The sequence below is a fragment of the Mucor velutinosus genome, assembly GCF_035048745.1.
Source record: "Mucor velutinosus strain NIH1002 chromosome Unknown tig00001564, whole genome shotgun sequence".
NCBI classification, from domain to species: Eukaryota; Fungi; Mucoromycota; class Mucoromycetes; order Mucorales; family Mucoraceae; genus Mucor; species Mucor velutinosus.
In genome coordinates, this window is record NW_027041906.1 from 839,377 (window position 1) to 858,503 (window position 19,127).

At 41.6% G+C, this 19,127-nt stretch overlaps 6 protein-coding genes across 6 annotated transcripts; 1 reads left to right on the top strand and 5 right to left on the bottom strand.

Annotated features, from left to right (window-relative positions):
- ATC70_010546 (uncharacterized protein) lies at positions 1-1,957 on the bottom strand (the record flags this gene model as incomplete). Its single annotated transcript, XM_064829759.1, has 5 exons — positions 1-100; positions 160-762; positions 821-1,082; positions 1,144-1,629; positions 1,687-1,957. The coding sequence occupies 5 exons, from the start codon at positions 1,955-1,957 to the stop codon at positions 1-3; spliced, it is 1,722 nt and encodes a 573-aa protein (XP_064682261.1).
- A 177-nt stretch (positions 1,958-2,134) lies between these two features.
- On the bottom strand, positions 2,135-6,438 carry ISA1_1 (Iron-sulfur assembly protein 1; the record flags this gene model as incomplete). Its single annotated transcript, XM_064829760.1, has 2 exons — positions 2,135-6,003; positions 6,057-6,438. 2 exons carry the CDS (start codon positions 6,436-6,438, stop codon positions 2,135-2,137), a joined length of 4,251 nt encoding a protein of 1,416 aa, XP_064682262.1.
- Positions 6,439-8,693: 2,255 nt separating this feature from the next.
- ATC70_010548 (uncharacterized protein) lies at positions 8,694-9,888 on the bottom strand (the record flags this gene model as incomplete). The annotated part of the gene is made up of 2 exons (XM_064829761.1): positions 8,694-9,550; positions 9,609-9,888. The coding sequence occupies 2 exons, from the start codon at positions 9,886-9,888 to the stop codon at positions 8,694-8,696; spliced, it is 1,137 nt and encodes a 378-aa protein (XP_064682263.1).
- A 971-nt stretch (positions 9,889-10,859) lies between these two features.
- Positions 10,860-12,242, bottom strand: ATC70_010549 (uncharacterized protein; the record flags this gene model as incomplete). The annotated part of the gene is made up of 8 exons (XM_064829762.1): positions 10,860-11,171; positions 11,228-11,350; positions 11,406-11,444; positions 11,507-11,680; positions 11,736-11,911; positions 11,975-12,041; positions 12,106-12,182; positions 12,239-12,242. 8 exons carry the CDS (start codon positions 12,240-12,242, stop codon positions 10,860-10,862), a joined length of 972 nt encoding a protein of 323 aa, XP_064682264.1.
- A 3,321-nt stretch (positions 12,243-15,563) lies between these two features.
- Positions 15,564-17,048, top strand: ATC70_010550 (uncharacterized protein; the record flags this gene model as incomplete). Its single annotated transcript, XM_064829763.1, has 3 exons — positions 15,564-16,744; positions 16,800-16,917; positions 16,980-17,048. The coding sequence occupies 3 exons, from the start codon at positions 15,564-15,566 to the stop codon at positions 17,046-17,048; spliced, it is 1,368 nt and encodes a 455-aa protein (XP_064682265.1).
- Positions 17,049-17,670: 622 nt separating this feature from the next.
- ATC70_010551 (Cleavage and polyadenylation specificity factor subunit 2) lies at positions 17,671-18,543 on the bottom strand (the record flags this gene model as incomplete). The annotated part of the gene is made up of 1 exon (XM_064829764.1): positions 17,671-18,543. One exon carries the CDS (start codon positions 18,541-18,543, stop codon positions 17,671-17,673), a length of 873 nt encoding a protein of 290 aa, XP_064682266.1.
- Positions 18,544-19,127: the final 584 nt, after the last annotated feature.

A 19,127-nucleotide genomic window follows, 5' to 3' on the forward strand; every position in this document is an offset into this window, starting at 1 on the left:
TCAATTGCCTTCCTTTTGTTTCGCCTTCTTTTCTTTTTTAGCCAACTTTTCCTTTTGAGATGCCACTCGTTTACGCTTCTTGGAAGCCTCAATCATCTCTCTACAAAGCAATACCCGTTGAGTCATGTGCACTGTCACCCTCCTACTAGAAGCACTTACTTTTTCTTGTTTTGATTATACTTGTCATATTTAGATGTACTGTCGATATGATCACGATTCAAGCCCTTGCGCATCTTCTGCTTTTGGTTGCTGGTCATGTTCTTGATATTCAGCATCCAGTCAGGCACATCGCAGCCTGACTCCTTCATCACATTCACCACACCCTTCATGTACTGCAAATCATCTTGTGTGTAGTATGTCACAGCTTCACCTTGACGTCCAGCACGACCTGTACGACCAATACGATGGATATAGCTGGCTACACTTTGAGGGAAATCATAATTGATGACTAAATTGACGCCTTTGAAATCCAAACCACGCGCCATGAGTTCAGTAGCAATCAGCACCCAAATTTTACCCACACGGAACTGATCAATAATGTTGTCACGCTGTGCCTTTGTTCTATCAGAGTGAATGACTTCGACATTGATGCCATCAAAGATCAGTTCGTGGAAAAGTTCCTTGGCACGTTCAATGGATTGGACAAAGATCAAGACGGGTGGCTTGATGCCCTTTTGAACCAATTGACGCAATGCAATCATCTTTCCTGCCTCTGTGCCAGTAAACAGCAATTCTTGCTTAATTGTCTCTGTAGCCGCATTCCTAACATGACATGACATTAGCTTGTGTTCACCCATATAACTTCTCTGTAAGTACTTACTTTGCACCAATAACGATACGGATAGGATCTTTCATAACGGTATTAGCCAGTTCTTCGACGTGAGAAGAAAAGGTAGCACTGAATAAAGACTTTTGGATGGTGGTGGAGGAACAAGCGGCAAAAATCTCGTCAGTTTGATCCAAGAAACCTTGATCCAACAGCTTATCTGCTTCGTCAAGAACAAGGTGCTTGACTGCAGTCAAATCCACTTCCTTTTCCTTGATGGCATACACTAATCGTAAGGGTGTTGTAATCAAAATATCTGTGTAAAGGTAAATGCTCAGTATGGTCGCTTGGTAACATGGATCACAAAAGAGACTTACCAAACTTTTGTCTTGACTCTGGTGTCTGTGATTTATCAGCAGCCGTTGCCTTTGTCAGAACATTGATACGCAACTTGGTTCCCTGACTGAGGTGATTTGCTTCACGAGCAATTTGTTGGACTAATTCACGAGTGGGTGCAATGATCAAGGCACGGTAGCTGGTCTTCTTCTCGGGTTTCTTCAAATCCTGCAAGATGGGCAAAAGGAATGCCATTGTCTTACCAGAACCTGTTGGTGCGCAAGACATGAGATCGCGGCCATGCAACATGATGGGAATGGACTGCATTTGCACCGGTGTGGGTGTGGTGTACTTTGCTGTCATCAAGTTGTTGTAGAGGATGGGATCAAGGCTGTAAGCTGGTGAGGCAAGATCTTCAAAAGTTCGGAAAGGATTGGGCACATCTGTACCATAGATCTTGATTTTGTGCTGCTTTCTAAACTCCTTAGCCTCTTCTACAGTGTCAAAAACGGTGCACAGTTGCGTAGCTACCAACACAAGAAGTTAGCATAAAAGCCATTGCCATGTCTCGTCTTAGCCTTTACCTTTCTTTGAAGCTTTGCTGGCTTTCTCGTCTTCCTTTGCTGCCTTTTTATCATCTTTGCTCTTATTGCTATCGACAATGGTGTGCGTTGTTTTGAAGAAATCAATTTCATCCAGCAATTGAGAGCGAACAGTGGAATCTACGACAGCTGCGTTCTTCTTTTTGGATTGTGTCTGATTTGCCTCTTTTTCGCCTTCAAACAAGTGAACGTCGTTTTTGAAGCGATTCTTATCAAAGCGAGCACCACCACCTAGTAAATGAAAAAGATCCATGTTGTCTGCTGTGTCAAAGAGAAAGAAAGAAAGTAATAGAGCTGAAATTTCGAGAAAAAGCTTCTTTTTCATCCACTATCATTTGACAAGCCACCTTTTTGAATTCCACAAACTAGGAAAGACAAGTCATGAACTTACAGTGCAACTGGGAAATCATGCAAAATTCAGGGGTTTACTTTATTTTGAACTATCAGAACTTAGAAGATCGCTAGTAACATTGCCTATGCATTGGTTAATGAAACTCATCAATTGTTCATCTGATTCATCAAGAAGATGAGCGCCAAAATGCTGAGTGAGATGTGATTTGACTTGCACTCGTGTCGTGGATTCCAGATCCATTCGTTGCAGGTAGTGCTTGATTTCTGCTTGAATAGCTGCTGGTAGATCAGCCTCAGTTGTATTCAGTGTTGATTTGGAAGGTTGGTTTCTGAGGAAGGATGGATTGGAAGAGTCACTCACATTTCTGAAATGGCGTGATAAGGAGCTGGATGAAGGGACATGTAAGATGGTACTACCACTGGCAGCAGCAGCAGCAGCAGCAGCAACTTTCTTGAGTCGTCTTGTTTTAAAAAGTACAGGAGTGATATTAGTTGTATTTCGTAAGGTGGCATGGTTGTCGTATTGTTGGCGAAGATTTACATGGGATGCATTTTGTGGTTGGGATTGTTGCAATGTGAAATTATGTACAGCTCGACTTCTTCCTTCTTCTAGTCCTTTATGCAATGTGGGTGTGGGTTGATCGTCCTCTGAGCTCTGACTGTCGCTGTTGTATAGCGCTATGCGGTGACGAGGCAGACTGGCAGGTGCGCCATGTGGATCTTGCGAAGATATCTCCGGAGCGTATATAGAGAATGTGTTGGATGAGATGGACAGTGTGGACGCACGGTCTTGTTGTTCATCATTGTCATCGTTCAGATAGTCTTTGGCAGGCATAACATGATCATCGTCAATCAGTATAGGCACAGTGTTCATCAAAATGTCATCCGAGTGATGTGGGTGGTCTGGATAGGCAGGTATCTTTGCAAATCCACTGCTGTTGAGGCTGCTAGGCAAAGTAGATCCATCTGCCATATCATACTGCACGCCCAGCTTTGTGGAATAACTCATGTTGCCTTGGCTTGTATCATTGGACTGACTGGCATACGTGAAATAGGACGACTGAGAATGGCTTGGGCGATGCTGATGGTGCCTTGTCGTGGATCCCTCATCAGAGTGTCCTTTATGGGTATTTGGATACACTGCGTGATCATCATCGAATGGGTTGTTTGTGTCTGCAAATGGATTCTGAATAGGCGACTCTGGATTATCGCCATACTTGCTGTTGGGGTACCTGTGTCTCCAAGTCGACGTATACATCTTTGGGCCATGCTGATGCGTGATACGAGTGGAATGTACGCCTTCTCTCAGTTGTGCCATGGGAGGAGCTGATATATCTGCAGTCTTTGTATCCATATCAGATGAATCGCCTCTCTCTGGATTGTCATTATTGAATCCCGTGAAGCCAATGAAATTCGAATCCAATGCTGCCTCTGCAGCTTGGTGCAGTCTTGTTGCTTCAGTCACTTCGTGTTCTGCCAACCTCAACCTGGGAACAGAGAAGCCCTCATCCTCGTAGTCCTGCTGGATGCTTTTTTCAGAGTGTCCACTTTGGCGGTTGCGACTGTACAGGAATTTTGTTTGCTTTTGGTGGTCAATGATGCCGTGCAAACGAGCACCGCGATGTGCTGTTGTGGGCCACACATCGTACCAGTAAGTTGCGTAATTGCTCTGCCAGATAGCCATTACAGGGAACCAGATAGCAAACAAGGGCAGCGACAGCAAACAGTACAACACAAACCATAGAATGTACCTGAACTGACGTCGCAGAAGAAAGAACAGGATATGGAGTGCAACTAACCCTGTAAACGAGCAGGCAATGATCACATATGCCATACCCGACTGACGCACGGAGCGGATAAAGATGCCGTACAGGTAGACAATGATGGGCATGGAAAAGATCATATCCAGTAACTCTGTAGTAGATAGAATCCAGTAGGTGATGCCCAGCTGCCACGATACACGCTGCATCTCGAGTTGCGTATGAAAAGTAGCGCGAATGTTGCGAATCTGGAGACCTTGCAGCGAGAAAAAGTTGGTTGGTAAAGTAGCATAGCCCACAGCTTCTGGTTCAAAGCCTAAACGATGGTTTGGATGCGATTTTAGCAGCACAATGGGCATGATCTTCTCCTCTCCTAACAGCAGGACATTTTGCATATGCATTGTATCTGCGCAAGGCGTTGAAATGCCTCGAAGCACAGTAGGATGGACACAGCAGGGTCGAATATCCACTCTTGCCGACAAGGACAGCCGAGATTCAGGCCTGAATGCTGTGGGGATTCTGTTGGGACGACTGTCAGAGATGGACCGTGTGTGGTGGGTTCCCTCTCGATGGCTTGCTGTGGCAGTGGTGGTGGCAGTCGTGATGGTAGTGACACTGTCGTTGGTAGCAATAGAGCTACGACGAGAAGGTGGGTCTTGGAACGGGTTTGTAACGATAATTTCGTCGCTTAGCTTTGGCCATTTGTTGTATAGTTGCTGTTGGCGATGATGGTTACCAAGCGACTGCTGCGAGGAGTTGTTGCTTTGGTGCTGCTGTTGGTGCTTTTGTAGCAGTTTCCATTTTTTGATGAAATTTTGGTTCTGCTGCTCATGCTGTTGCTGCAAAATAGGCACGTTTTCTGTCCAAATCTTGTACATGACGAGACCGCCATTGATAGTCATGACACTGCGAAGACACGCCTCGTAAGCCAAGCCTGAGAAAAAGGTCATGTAGACGGGAAAGATCTGGAGCATGGTTGTCAGGTTGTCTTCCGGATTCGCTGGTCGCACATGGCCACTGACTGCCAGCATATTGCGATCTTGCTCTAGACGAGAGACCAGCTTCTGTACAACATCACTCTGCACCTGGATATCGGCATCTGTCACCATCAAATACTTGAAACATCTTGGATCAATGCCCAGCACACTATAGCATTGATTGAAGATTTCAAAGTCGAGTGGTGTAATTCGGTTGTTGGCTAGATTCATGCATCGCTCCAGAAAGCCAAAGACCAGCACTAGCGAGTCTCTTTTGCCACGATTCCCAGGAGGGGCGATCAGCATATGATGTTGATAATAGTCCGTCTCTTCTTGAGGCTGGCCAATCTTAACAATGACTACGTAGGGTACTCGGTTACGGCCTGTTTCATAGTAACCAGAATAGACACGAGCATAGTTGATGCGCTTCCCATGCTGGCCCAGCGAGTTGTAGGCTTGAGGTAAGGGTTCTTCTGTGCAGCTGTAACCAAGATGTTCGAGCAACAGAGCATGCGTCTCTTTTTGCTCTTTCGCGCTTGTGATCACACCATCACAGACAAATAGCAACAGCTTTTTAGTGTCATCATACGAAGACCGAGATAGTGTATCTAATGTTTGCTTGAGTGTTTCAGATGATTCCGAGAAGCATGGCACCATGAGGATCGTGTGAGGCCATTGCACCTGCTGCGAGGAAGAGCGATGCTGGTAAAAGAAGGATGCAGACGAGAATTCAGGTGCTGAATAGAACAAAAATTTGTGTATAAACGAAACTCTTGACAGATACGCTAGATTCATTTTTACAAGAAAGTAGAGCAGCCCCACGCCCATGGTCGCCCACAGTGCAGGATTGATGCGACTACAGTCAGATGATATGTAAGAGGGTACCACTCCCTTCTGAAATAGGTGAATCAAGCAGGTACGATACAAGGCCGGGTTCTCTGTGACATTGCCATTAAAGTAGTCTGTAATATCTTTTCCAAGGTTGATGTACAGGAACAGAGTCAGATCCAATGGTAGAAACATGCGATCAAGGGCAAATGAGCGAGAACTCAGTGTGGAGGAGAGTGGGATGATGTTGGTAGCTCCCGTCAGGTAGGTAGTGACATCAAGGACATAGCCATCCAAGATGACATAGGCCTGTTTTGTAGAATTGTCTGGTGATGGCAATGCGTTGTATGATCTCTTTATCATGTCAGGTTCGTATTCAATGTCTATAACCGTACGTCAATATGTGTGCAGAGAGTTATCATTTTAGATATCTTACCTCCCTTAATGGGTAAAGCTTGTATTTGAGCTTGGTAGTCTGCTCCGTAGAAACAAGGTCCACCAGTAACATTGAGATGATCTGGTGTTGGGCATTGAATCAAGCCGTTTGGTGTTCTGGTCTTGTCATAGTTGTAGCCGGGATCATGCTCCAGTACGAATTCTAGCCAGGCATCTGCTTTGTCGGCATTGTCCTGATAGTAGACGCAATCATTCACAATACTGTCTCGGTACTGATCCTGATCCGATGAACGACTGAGCATCATGAATTTTGGGAAGTTTGCAGATAAATCATGGTGAGGATACTCGTTGACCCAGTTGACCATTGGACTGTCAATGCCAGTGTGTTTCCAATCGACTGCTTTGCCGTTGATGGCAGCCATCTTTGAGTCATTAGAGAATACTTCGTGGTATTCATAGGGTTTTTCAGGGTCGCAAAAATAGCTAGAGATGAATTCTAGCCAAAAACAAAAAAATGCTGCTGCAAATAGGAAGAGGAAAAAGAGAGCTATCTTTTCACGCCAAGCCTGGCGAGATGCTACATGAACATAAATATTAGGACGTTTAAAAGAGCACATGGCAGTTTGTTCACAAACCAGAACTAGGCAATCCCCCTACATAGTAGAGTAGAAAATCGGGTATGAAAAATGTTAAAAATCGAGAAAATGATATCCAAACAAGTCGCCTGCAAGTAGGACGACGCAAATATGAGTATTTCTTCACACTCATGTACTAAATGAAGCCTGCTCCACCATAGAATATTGAAAATGGGAAGTTTTTACAAGAGAAAAAAGAGAGAGAAAAGAAAAAGCAAAAAGAGCAAGGGAAAAAGAAGGTCAACTAAACTACTAATTATAAGTGTATCCAAACGGAAAGGGGGGAATAAGGGGGGTTTACTAGAGGCCTATATTGATTCGAAATGTCAAGGTATTACAAGCGCATATGCTATGATTGGTTGTATTGGGACTCCATTCAACATCATGGATTGATCAAATCACTCTAGAATCACTGTGTAGCGTACAACAAGCTATAGCGTACAGTCAAAGCGAGGGAAGGGGAGAGAGAGAGTCTAAAGGTTTTAATTGAAAAACTTGCTCCTCAGGAGTGAGATTGTATTGAGGTTCCATATTGAAAACATGTAGAGCAACCTTCTGATATTCTTTCTGCTACAAACAATCAATATAAACCACCATTGGATGCAGTAAATTATATCCGTCTAGCTGCAATGGTAGTAATTCATCACACTCCACAGCACTGTGTGGGCCACATGTTAAGTTTCGCATACCTCCAACACAAAATAGGCTTGACAATTCGTTGCATTTCAGAAGGTTACACTTCATCATTGAATTTGTGTAAATTAATACAGACTTGTAAACACACACACATATATATATACCTTCATCTTCTTTTGTATTTATCCATCAGCGCAGGCGGTTACATGCATGACGTTTTCATCATACATGAATGGAGAATGTGGATGCCGAAGCAGACGAGATGAGCATGGTGCAGTCTGTCAATTACATTATTACGTAAATCATTACTATTTCAACTCAATCATTTGGTAGCCAGCATTCTGGATGAATTCAATTGATCGATTTCCTGGGCACTAGCCTTACTATTATCTGAACTACCAATATCAACAGAAGCCTCCTTCTTGACACGGTTGACATGCTTTAGACGCATTTTCCTGACTCCAAACCTAATGTACTTGATGTAATCATGCGTGCTTTAAGATCGAAGAAAAATATCAGCTACAGTCATCATCAATGCAATATCAGAGGCGTACAAATGCCCATCACATCTGGTTTTATGTTTTCGTCAGCCATTTCTAATTTCTACTGAAAAAAAAAAAACACAAGAAAGGGCTGTGTCGATTCTAAAAAAGAACATTTGCCACTCATTTTGGTAATGTAGAATGACCAACAGTGGGAACCATCTTTTCTTTCAACCTTGGAGTATATCAAGTTATGTACACTAATCATTGGTGCTACATGTTTCAATGATCATTCAACAAAGTTTGTTGGGTTGCTCTATATATATTTTCGTTTGCCTCATAGCACGTCTTTTTATAATTTCAACATGCGATGAAACCGTCGATGGACACGGCATGTGAGTCGATTACTAGTGATGAAGAGCAAGAAACCGTGAATGGAGATGGCTGCACACATTACAGTGAAACAAATGCATATGACATGTAGTCATTTGTACTAGTTTCTAGTCCTATTTGGTGATATTCGAGAATGTTTAATCCAGCATTCCAAAAATCTTTGTCGACTGTATCAAAGACATGTCTAAAACTCATATTTGATCGCTTGATAATATGTACAAATCTAGTAGTTTGGCAGTAACAGAGCAGCTTTATTCCGTAATGTTTTTTTTTTTGAGAGATGTTGGTTTTTTTTTTCTTTGCATTTTTTTTGTTGCAATCTATAATTCATAAAGTAGTACTGATTTATAATGTAAAATCATATATATATAGAGCGTCTATGTATATGAGAATAGAGTGGAAGGGAGTAGAGTAAGAGATGGCTAGAGGGTAAAAGAAAAAAAAAAAAAAAAAAAAAAAAAAAGAGGAGAAATGTATATAATATATTGCATAAAAAAAAAAGGGATCTTGAAAGGTGTTTGCTGATACAGATTATTGCCAGAATCTACAGTGTTTTTTGTCCAGTAGAGCAATGTGTTCTCTGCTATCATGTTTTCGCTTTTGAGATGAATTCATACGAACAGGTGATACCTGAGTAGGAGTCTGAGCTGGTGAAGAAGAGATTGAACTTGGAAGAGATAAAGACAACGCAGGGGGTACAGATCTAGGTGAGCATTGGGAACATCCGCAGGCAGTGGATGAGCAGGTAGAGACAGTGGGTGATGTTAAAGGAGGTGTTGAAATATATGATGATAGTAGGTCGTTGTTATTATTGTTGAATGCGTTATTGATGTTGGGAGATGGGTATGAATTTGTTGGTGAGAATGATAAGCAAGAAGATAGATCACGCAGGGATGTTGGTATATTATGCATCCTAGCTTGTGTGCGGGTATGTAAAAGACGATGCCAGCGATCAAATGTGCTCTGATCAATGTATAGTCGATAATCCATAATGCTCAGAAAGTATCGCTCTGCAGTATTGATCTCTGTAACAGGCAATCCTGCTATTTTTGCCCATGCTGAATTACGATATGTTTTGTCTTGCACAAATTTAGATGCCACAACCAGACTAGCTAAAAACATGCGTCTTCCACAGCTGATGTATGCGTTATGCTGCCAGCTACTCTTCTTATCACATGATCTTTGTTGTTGTTGGTGTTGCAAATGTTGAATAATGGCTGGTCGAGCACGAAACAAATAAAATAATGCTGTTTGTAACGTAGAGTAGGTTGTTCGAGATCTCTTGAGTACTTCTTGGATAAAAGTCCGCAATGGTACGACCGGCGATACTCGGGACTCTTTAGGGATCGTAGGATACCAAATGGACTCAATGACAACTGCGTTGATATCTGGAGATGGCTCAATTAGCTTCAGGAAAGAGTGGAGTGATGAGAAATAAGGGCTTACCAACTAGGGCTTCGACATACGCCAATCTATTGGTGGATACAAGCTGGCTAGATTGAGTTGATTGGATTGGTTGTGGTGGTAATGGTGGTTGCACTGTAGTAGTCGTAGTAGGAAGAGGGGCAGTTACAATGGGGGCAACATGATGTTTCTTGTATTTTTTGTTTCGTAAGGCATAAAGATCAGGATCAGTTTGGAGAGAATGAGCCGAAAAAACGTTTGATGTTGTCATGTTGATGAATTTGGTATCCAATGTAGGGTGATCAGCAAATTGAGAGTTCATTATCCTTGGCTTTTTTCTTTCCTTTACGTTGCCTTTTTTTTGGGTATTTCTGATGAGAAGAAGATATAAGTGAATATATTTAATTCAAAGCAAAAAGAAATAGGAAAAAAAAAATGAAAAAGAAATAGAAAAAGTGAAAAGGAATTAGAGGCAAAAATAGAAAATTGGAAAGAAGGGAGGGGGGTACGAGTGAAATAAGAGGAGGGCGGGGGTTCTAATGAGGGGCTACTAAATTAAGAAGGGGAATGAGGCAAGACGTATGTTATGTCTTGTGTGATACTGTGTAGAAAAAAGCGTGTGTCATGAACAATTCCACGCTTTCATCATCTAGTCAGGCAGTCAGGCAGTGTGTTTGATTTGGGTAAGTATCTGAGTCTACTTGACTGTATACACATCTAAGCCCAAGCATGTATATAGCCTGATGATACTCCTAAGTATTTGGCAACGACATCTACAGATAATGCAACACTTCTCTCCCTTCTTGTCTCTGTATTTTTCCACCTTTCTTTTCCTTTGAATACATACAAATCGAGCTAATAAAGCACATGTCTTGATGACTCTTTGTATGCGTGTAAATTTCTTTATTGTACATATATAATGTGTGGCAATATTTACAGACTCAAGTTACACCTGATAGAATACCAAACTCAACTCATACAAAATTCATTCACTTCACGTGTGAGCAATATAATATTGGTATTGTATTATCACTCTTTTTTTATAAATTGACATGAGGGTTAAGGAGCTAAAATACTACTTTATGGCTTATCATACACGTTGAGTAAACAAACAAACAAATCAAGACATCTGTTGTTGTTGTTGATGTTGTTGTCAGATTCTCCTTATTAAACCTGTTCCATGTAGACAGACTTCTCCTTGGACTTTTTGGTGCTAATAGGAAAAAAAAAAATTGTCATGCCATATATATATACATTGCATTCAAAGCTTTATTGTTTCAAAAGTGTGTTTATTTAATCATAACGAGACCTTCTGGCGGGCGAACGAGAACGAGATCGACGAGGTGGAGCATCATCATAATCACGACGAGATCTTCTACTGTAACGGTCAATTTCACCAGCGAAATCATCATCATTGTCGCGTCTATCACGGCTGCCACGTCGACGTTGATCGTTTCTGTCCCTGTTATATCCACGGTCAGAATAACGTCGATAATCTCTTTGCCTACCTCCATCACGGCGTTCATGATAATCATAGCGCTGGCGAGAGTAGTTGTTGTTTTGTTGGTAGTTGCCGTGTGGTTGATGGTGTTGTTGGCGGTTTTGCTATCATCATGTCATTAGTAAATGCTCAACATCCGCTTGCGTGTACATGTACTTACTCGCATTTGCTCAATTGTGTCGCGAATTTTCAAGTAACCTTGATGTTGTTTTCCTTGATAATGAGCTTCCAATCTATCTGAAGAATCATTTGTTACCAAAAAAGCGCCACAAACATCGCATACCTTGGAGAGAATGTTAACCTGATGAGACCTCTTACACTACCTATATGTTCCTTACCTCCATACGCTTTTCGGCTTTGCTAAGACCGTCAGCGTTCTATGGATAAGCGTGTCATGTTAGTAAGATGTCTATTACAGCAAGCCATTGTCAATCCTTACTTCTTTGAACTGAGTTAGTTCTTCTTGCAGCTTGTCAACCTCTGCCTGCAGATCAGTTGCTTCTTGTACACGACCTTCTTCGCCTGCCTCTTCGACTTTTTGTAACAACTCTTTAATCTTGACGTCTAGTAATACCATCTTCTCCTCTCTTTCTTCTTTACGCACCTCTGCAGCCTAGCACAGCAGAGTTAGCACCTTATTATTTATAGTACAGAGCACTTATGTGTACCTTGTCATCAAGTTGGATGTTGAGTCTGCCATTGCCTTGTCTGATTTTTCGGGATAAATCAGAAATGAGCTTGTTGAGATAATCGTAGAATTCAGCTTCGTAAGGATACTTGTTTTTATCTTGCACCTTTTGGTAACGTTCCTTCAATCGATCGTTGTGGATCTTATCACAAGCACCTAAAAAGTGTACAACAGGTTAAATTCAGGCTCATTATCAACATTACTCAGGTTCAATCTTACCAAGGTCAGACTTTGTGTTGGTAAAGAGTTGAGAAGGACAGAAAGCAACAATGTAATGTTTGCAAACCTATGTATGTAGTAATGTTCATAAGAACAAGTTTCTCTATGGAAATCAAGGCCTTATCACTTACACTATCATCCCAGAAATCCTTATTATCAACGTCTACATATTGAGACATGAGCTCTTCTAGCATAGCTTTTTGATAATCTATAAGAAGCATCAAGTCAGTTGCATGCCGCTAATAAATGTCTATTTTCTCTTACCCATAATGCTTATTCTTGAATAATTTGGTTGTGGTAAAAGAGGAATGAAAATGGGAATGAAAATTTGCTGTGCCATGTTTAGGATGGCTTTGGGTGACGCGTTAACCCATCTGCCAAGAAACCAATCAAAGTGTGTATGGAGAGCTACGTATAGTAAGATGAAATTGAATCGCAAGCGACTCTATATGAAAAGACAGCATATACCTATAGAGTCCCAAAGGCCAATTTGTGAAGAAGTCTATTCAAGATATTAGCCTTCCAATTGCTCAACATTTGAGATGGTGATTTCATCCATGATTTCGATCTTGTAGATGATCGCTTATCAAATAAAAGTATTTCATCACATCCGTTACTCAATATGAAATCAGGGCTGTATTCAAATAAGAAAGCATTAAACTTAAGATACATATCTGAAGTAAGCTATTTTTTTTTGGGACGATGGTCTAGGATTCATGATTGAAAATTGGAGTATCTTCTTTATACACAATGTATATCACTGAATTGGTTGAATAGACAACTACCTGTCCAAGGAGTATGGCCCAGAACAAAAATACCATGAGCTGGTCCATGAATCGTCCAAGCGCAACAGCTGCTTTCTTGGTTACGGCAGTAAGACAATTCTGGATGCTTTTAAATGTTTCTCTGTCAAATAATTCATTGTTGAGGTAGCGTAGTCTGTCTACAAGAGCTTTGAGAACCTGAACATGCACTACATTGATTCAATTTTATGCCAGCTGCGAGAATTTTCAAATAAAATCACTAATGAAAGCCACAAGCTCATGGTTAGACGCATTGCTTTGAGTTCCGTATTTATTCTGATTGTGTAAATATTGATTTAAACCATGTTGAAGATGGGTTTTGACTATTCATGGCATGAAAAGAGCTTGAAAGAGCTCATGACAATGTTTCTGCCGTCCTTCATATACAAAGTTTTGACCACAAAACCAGCCCCTTGCTTATATTCATATCTGCTTCAACCACTCTTTCATAGGTAAACTATTCGTCACTTGAGCACAGAGACCTTACCACAAGCAAAGGGCTTCTATAGGTTCAAGTATCTAACAAGAAAGTACATGATGGAGTTGACAGCTATAACAATTAAAATGCCACTTTTTCATCTGCTCAAGATTGGCCAGTTTTTGATCAGAATCGACTTCTTTGATCTATTTTGTGGAATTTGACTATATGAAATGCGTTGATCCTTTCATACTTCCTTAAGCTTTCCTGGAGTGCTTTCCAAGGCGCATCTACTGGTGTTAATTGAAATAAGAGTTTTGACTAAAGTTATTGAGCAATTAATGAAAACATAAAATGGGGTTTTTGGCGAAAATGTTGAGATTTTCCATATAAAGGCTACACAAACAAAGGTTTAAAGGTTGTATTGGATCGAGAGAAACATTTTGATTCAATATATACCATAGTAAAAATCTTCATTTTCAAGGTGAAAACTGCGATCGTTTGATTTTCGATGAAAACCATAAGGTACCCCTCATGGTTTTTGGTCGATTTTTGGCCATGTTTTTTAGGTCCTCAAAAAGTTGAGCAAAGGTGTCAGGAAGTTATTACTACTCAAGTACAATTGTTTGGTGTCATCCTGGTGGCTCAGAAAGGCGTACATGTCAAGATATGAAGGCTTGAAATCTGTCCAGTTTGGTTGTATTTTTGCTGTATAGCTTTTATTTACCTTGCATGAATCACATCTTTGGTAGTTAAAGTCTTTTGGAAAGGCAGTTCTGCAGCCTGTGCAACTTCTAATTCGAATAGGAGGCCTATTGATTTTGGTAGAGCTAATTCAAGCAAATTTTGATGCGTTATGTTGTTGGTAAGCTTATTAACAATGAAAATAATAAGCCAAATTTACTGCTTGATTACTATGGTTTTGCACGTTTGCTTCGCTACGGTAAACCCCTCTTAAGGTCAATGTTACCAAGTGTTGCCTTGAAACCACAAATCACTCAACCCACAGCTAAATAGCAGGCAAGAAATCGCTTGAACTAGACGCGTTATGCTCTTGGGAGAGGAGCTTTTAATCGCTGACTGGCTACGATGACGCTTTTGTGTTCATGTTTTCTAGCATATATAATGATTTTAGTATATATAATGATGTATTAAAAGTGTGTGCGGCTGTATTCGTGTAAAAAACACCTAATGCTAAAGAAGCGGTTATGGTACGATTTAGGCTTTGTGAGTTTGACATGGCAAGATGGTAAAATCAGTCCGGAAACGCGTAAACTGTTGCTAATCTAATGCTTGTTCCAAGCTTCTTTCTCTATATATATGTCCATTGTCTTGTATGTATTTGTCGCTTTGTGCATATCTCCATAGCGACCAGCTTTTTAGGTAAATTCGCACAAGCATGGCGTTAGCCTAGGAGTTGAGATATACAATCATTCCTATCTAATTATCCTTTGCAGATACAGATTTTCTATTGATTTTCAAGAATGATTCTTTAGTCAAAGGTGCTGGCGTGTCTACAATGTTCAACTATGTTATCTGGACAGAGTTGATGCAGCCGGGATGATAGCTCTTTGTTTATAAAAGGTCATCAGACTGTATGTCACAGCTATATAAGCAGAGTATGTCCTTGGCAAGAGATATTCAGCCAGGTACACTCTTTTCTTTCCAGATATGGCCATTATTGAGCAGCATCAGGTAAGAGAATCGATCAAGCAACTTTGTAATTGGATTGCTGTGGGCATATGTCGAGTGAACCAAGGCATTATACACAAAGAGCGTCATCAGCAGTTATATTTACGCATGTCCATAAGAATAAAAGTAGCTCGTAACGTTTATTGTTTGATTCGTATGGATACTTAGTTATGCGGTATCACAATGACATCAAGCTAAACAATGAGCATTGCGTTCAAGCAGTTCACTAATTGCATTCGAATATGATCTCTATTTGTTGATTCATTTCAACTTTTCACAGCATAGGAAGCACTGTACCTCTATACTATGGCAAAAGAAAAGGCACCCAATACATGAAATACTTGGATTTGCTTGAGGCACGGCAATATGCTTATGGTGTGTGTATGCTTAAGGCTGGTCTGTCATCTCAGTCAAACGCTGCTATATCTAGCTTCACCACCAGATGGATCGAGATTTCCAGACACTGAAGGACTTGAATATAAATGCTTGTGTCACAGATATTGATTTGAGTATAAATATAGAACCAAATCCAGCAAGCTTTCCTACTCGATTCTGTCTATTGTTGTTTATCAACTAAAACTCAAATGTAAATCCTGGCTTTGAATCTCTCTCTCTCTCTCTCTCTCTTTTTTCCGTGTTCATCTTTTCCTCGTTTCTTTACAAACTACATAACATCATGTCTGAAAGACTTTGGACAGGCAGTGATGGAAAGTACCAAGTATTGGCAACGTTTGTATGTCTCTTTCAAGATAAGAAAGTCAAACTCAAAAAGCCCAATGGATCCATGGTAGCTGTGCCTTTGACTTTTCTTTGTGAACAAGACATTGCCTTTATTGCAACACAAGCCAAACCTTTAGCTCAGGGTCCAGCCAACATCACAAACAAGCCTGCACTTTCCAGCCAGGATTCCTCATACACTTCGTCATCGAAAACAGAGACGACAGATGATACAAAACTGAGCGATGAGCCAGACGAGATGAAAGAGACAACAGCGGCAGTAGCAGCTCTACAAGTATCCCCTGCTGCCAATCACCAAAATGTGCGTCAAATAAGCCAGGACGAATCGATACAAATGACGCCCAAACGATCCCTCTCTTCCATCACAGACCAATTCAAACGGCAAACATACTATCAGTCTGATCGAGATGTTCCGCTTGACATCAAACATTTGGCTCATCTTCCTAGCAAAACCATCATTCGTATGGCCTCGTTCCTGGATGTGCGATCTCGGCTTCAAATGTCCCTTGTCAGCAAGCGATTCCACCAGTTGATTTATAAACCAGATGTCTGGAACTGCATCAAATTTCGTCCGTCCGATCAATGGATGGTCAATGATCAGTTTGTGTACCAATTGATTGTATTTCTGCAACTGAGAGGCAGTCTGCACACATTCATACACCACGTGGATCTCGATGGCACTGTCATTACAGCTTCTTCTGTGCTGCTTCTGATAAAGTACCTTGAAAATATCCAAACCTTGTCCGTACAGACATGCTGGCAACTTTACACCTATCCATTAGCAACACAACTGACGCATCTGGCGAAATCAGCTCCCGGACAGTATCCGTCCAAAATAGCCAGGGTTACACTGGGCAATGTGCTCCATCGAGGCCCTGTGCCGCCTCATACGAATCAAGACAAGGGCCAACCTGGATTGCTGCTAGAAAGTAAATCATTCGGACAAGATGCTTGGTTTATGAATGCTGCTCTGAACAAGTTGGCAAAGCAGAATGTTGAATTTGATGTGGTGCTGTGCGGCACATGTCATTTGGGCGCTTCTTCGCAGGTGTTGCATTGTGCTTCGTGTGGTATTCTGCCTCTTAAGAAGTGTATGGGATGTGCACCGCGCTGTGATAGGTATGCTGTTGGTCTCAAAAGTACCCTTTTCTATTTTACTAACACAGTATTAAAGATGTGGCAGCAGGTCTTGTGGGTTACCTACTTGTAGTGATCCCAAGCTGAAAATTCAAATGGCTCGCTGTGGTCGATGTGAACTCACGCTCGCTCTTTGCAACGATGAAAAGAGCCCAGTATGTCAGACAGCACGAAAACCATGCACAAGCTGTCATCGATTGTATCATACTCGTTGTAGAACACCAGATGGCACTTATTTGTCAAATCAATGCAGCACTTGTGGCGATGTTGCTTGTCCGCATTGTGAATTGAGTGTCTGTTCAAGTGGCTGCCATGGTCAATGGTGCAAGCGATGTCTACCCAAAGTGCATTTTGGTCATTGCCGATGCATCATAATTCAAGGAAAGGCTGAAACGTCGAGTAAGAGCATGTCGAAACGAAGTGTGTGCGGCAAGTGCCAGAAATCGTGTAAACGATGTGGTATGGATCATTTCTGTCATCGCTGCCTCAAGGTACACGCTGCTAAATGTTAGACGCTCGACACCAATTCCACATTGCATCGTTATAACTACTGTAAATAAACCTAATAGCAATTGTATCATAAATCCCTGCTTTTGTAAAGAAACGCGCTTGCACCTAGTCAGACATGCCAACGAGATGATCCTCAGTAAATTATAACCCAGAATTAAGGCACCAACATGAACGGGATGGACACTTTATTGCATTGATTTCAAGGGGTATATAGGAAACGCAATCAGCACACTAACTAAGCGCTATTGCTACTACTTGTTATTGCAGTGTTCATCTTTTCAGCTGGCTCGTAAGCAGGCAGTGGAGGCAACAATGTCATGACTGCATGCGCATGATCGTTAAGATTTCTTATTACGAGAAAGTGATCGTTCAGCCTGTTTCTCCTCTGCGCAATCTCCTCAATTCTCCTTTCTCGTGCCTTCCTCCACATACACTTCCAGCTCCTCCAAATCTTGCAACTGCTTTCTATATCTCTTGCGAGCCATGTAGACACCCGCTAGAAACAACAAGATGGGTAGCCACAGCAGCAATATAGGACCAGGTAATTTCTCCACAAACAACGACAAGCATCCAGCAATTCCCAACAAGAGTATCCAAAAGATCATGTAAAAGCCTGTAAATTGTAGTAGGAAGCATGTGTTGCACATGTCTTTCCATGCAATCCCTTTTGTCCCATCCACTGGATCTCCCCACATAAACTCGTAAATGACTGCACCTGGATTGGATCGATAGCATGCTTCTAATCTTGTGAGCTCTGCTATCTTTTGGCGTAACTGCTGATCACTCGTGTTTTTTTCGCTGTACAGTTTGTAAGTAGGCGGTAAGGATATGGCGGTGGATGGCATCCTTAATATAGATAGTGAGGCTGCATTGGCTGTTGGCGTTGCTGTTGGACGAGTCACCATGCGTTGCATCGATGTTGAGATGCCAGCCATTCTATTGGACATGTTCGTGGAAAACTGTCTTGCGAGAGAAAGATCCAAGGTTCTAGTGGGTGTTGTCTCGCTCCATCCGGAAATCGGTTCGACATGGACATGCACTGATGAGTTTTGCCAAGCAATGGTATGCGAGTGATGGCTATCTAATGCTGCAATATCCACCATCTGATCACTTCTGTGCTGTTCATTACTGCTGCTTCTTGAATTTGGGTGTATGCAACCAGATTCTAGAACTATGCATTGACCATTGGAAGGCGGTGCGATAGCATCACTGTGTGTCGAAACGGTTTCTCCTTGATTCATACAAGAAGATGCCACAGAGTTTGTTTCCATATCTGAATTCGAGATAAATGTGAAAAGGGCTGGCATCTATAAGCAATTATCTCAAGCCGTGCTTTCTAGCTTGGGCAATATGAAACAGGCAAAAGCGCCATGATTCGTTCTGGAGACGGATACATCGGGTGCGAGATGGTTGATACCAAAAGCTCAAAGTTATGCGAGTACTCCTTAAATCCTTGTTGATGTGTGTTATACAAACAAATAGGATGACTTTAGCTTGACAAACAAAGGTCCATACATTGCACACTGGCAAAGCCTACTGAGCATGTTATGAGAAAGAGCGTAGAGGCACGGAAAATCAATCATCCAGCAATCCATGGACGTGCAATGAATAGGTGAAAAAGATCAAGAGAGAAGGTCTCAGACAATGTACACATCACATCACATCACTCAAACATATCCAACATTCCATTCACAGAAGCAGGGTAGGACCAAGACTAGGATAAAACTGGGAAATCTTGTACACCCAAGTTTTGAGCACTTACAATCCAAGAACAGAGAGGGATCTACAAGGAAAACATTTTCTTTTTCTGATCTTGAACTCTGTATCAATGTTGTGCTAAAAAGAAGGGTACTAT